Source organism: Morus notabilis, unplaced genomic scaffold (assembly GCF_000414095.1).
Source record: "Morus notabilis unplaced genomic scaffold, ASM41409v2 C11416612, whole genome shotgun sequence".
Taxonomy (NCBI): domain Eukaryota; kingdom Viridiplantae; phylum Streptophyta; class Magnoliopsida; order Rosales; family Moraceae; genus Morus; species Morus notabilis.
The window spans coordinates 1-1476 of NW_010387074.1; the positions used below are offsets into that span (position 1 = coordinate 1).

At 52.4% G+C, this 1476-nt stretch overlaps 1 protein-coding gene across 1 annotated transcript; it reads left to right on the forward strand.

The window, feature by feature from the left end:
• The first annotated feature begins 309 nt into the window (after positions 1-309).
• LOC21383784 (AT-hook motif nuclear-localized protein 28) lies at positions 310-1470 on the forward strand. Its single transcript, XM_010114836.2, has one exon. It carries the CDS (start codon positions 352-354, stop codon positions 1255-1257), a length of 906 nt encoding a protein of 301 aa, XP_010113138.1. The 5' UTR covers positions 310-351; the 3' UTR covers positions 1258-1470.
• The last annotated feature ends 6 nt before the right edge of the window (positions 1471-1476 follow it).

Sequence of the window (1476 nt, forward strand, 5' to 3'; positions counted from 1 at the left end):
ATAAAAAAAAAAAAAAAAAAAAAAAAAACTCCTGTCTCTAGGCGATTCGGTTGGTCTTCCGCTCTAGAAACAGGACAAAAGAAAACTATAAAGAAATAAATTCTCATTCTCTCTCTCTCTCTCTCTATAAATCTCTCTCCATCTGGACAACATCCCAATCATCTCTCTAGAAGACTTTTATAGAACCCACCACCGCGGGTCCCACCTTGCGGGTACACCACATCCATCCAGTTTCAAGCCAACCGGCCACAGTCCCTCCTCACTATAAAGCAAGCAGCTAGCTTACATGCAAACCCCCTTGCACTCTCTCTCTCTCTCTTAACTTTCTCTCACTATAACCAAATCCCAAAAATGGCGGACTACGCGGGCGCCGCCATGTCCCTCTCCCAAGGCGGCGGCAGAGACCTCTCCCCGACCTCCGACGACCAAAACAACGACTCTGACCAAAGCCCCCGAAGCCTCCAGGCGAAGACGTCTTCCAAGCCCCGCAGGATGGCTCTCCCCCTCTCCTCCTCCTCGCCATTGTCGGAGACGACGAGGAAGCCGCGCGGTCGCCCCCCGGGCTCCAAGAACAAGCCCAAGCCCCCCATCGTCATCACCAAGGACTCCGACTCCGCCATGAAGCCCGTCGTCCTCGAGATCTCCGCCGGATCCGACGTCGTCGACTCGGTAATCCAGTTCGCAAGACGGCGGCGCGTGGGCATCACGCTCCTCAGCGGTTCCGGGTCAGTCTCCAACGTCACCCTCCGCCATCCGATGTCCCACGCACCCGCTCTCTCCCTCCACGGCCCCTTCACCCTCCTCTCTCTCTCCGGCTCCGTCGTGGGCCCCACCAACACCAACACCACCTCCTCTCCCACAGAGACGACAACGTCGTCGTCTTCCTCCTCTCCAACGACATCGTCGAATCCGTCGTTTGGGATATGCCTGGCGGGGGCGCAGGGGCAGGTTTTCGGTGGGATCGTGGGCGGGAAGGTCATAGCTGCGAGCGCGGTGGCGGTTGTCGCAACGACGTTCGTTAACCCGTCGTTTCACAGACTCCCCGGAGACAATCAGGACAATGTTGAAGGTACTCATAATCACGATCATCAGGAGATCAAGCCTTGTGTCGTTGGCGGGACCCACGAGACTACTTACACTAGTACAAGCAGTGCTTGTACTCATGTGGTGAGTCCGACGCCGATCAATTGCCAGCTCTCTTCTCCCGATCATCATGTCATGCCTAGTTGGGGCCACTCTTCTCGTTCTCCTTATTAACATCGACGAAAACAACAAGACAAAGAACAAGATTTTAATTTTTGTTACCAACAATATTGTTAGTTTTAAATCTCTGTCTCGTGTTCTAGTTGCCATTTTAGTGTTACAATTATTAAGCTAGCAAAATATTCATATTAACTAGTGGATCCCATCTTTTTGGTCCGTAGTTCTAAGGGGATATATATAGCTACATAGCTAGCTTAGGGTTGATTATTGAGG

Bases quoted from the DNA above. Each gene is read 5' to 3' on its own strand.
- LOC21383784 (XM_010114836.2), top strand. From the start codon at position 352: ATGGCGGACTACGCGGGCGCCGCCATGTCCCTCTCCCAAGGCGGCGGC.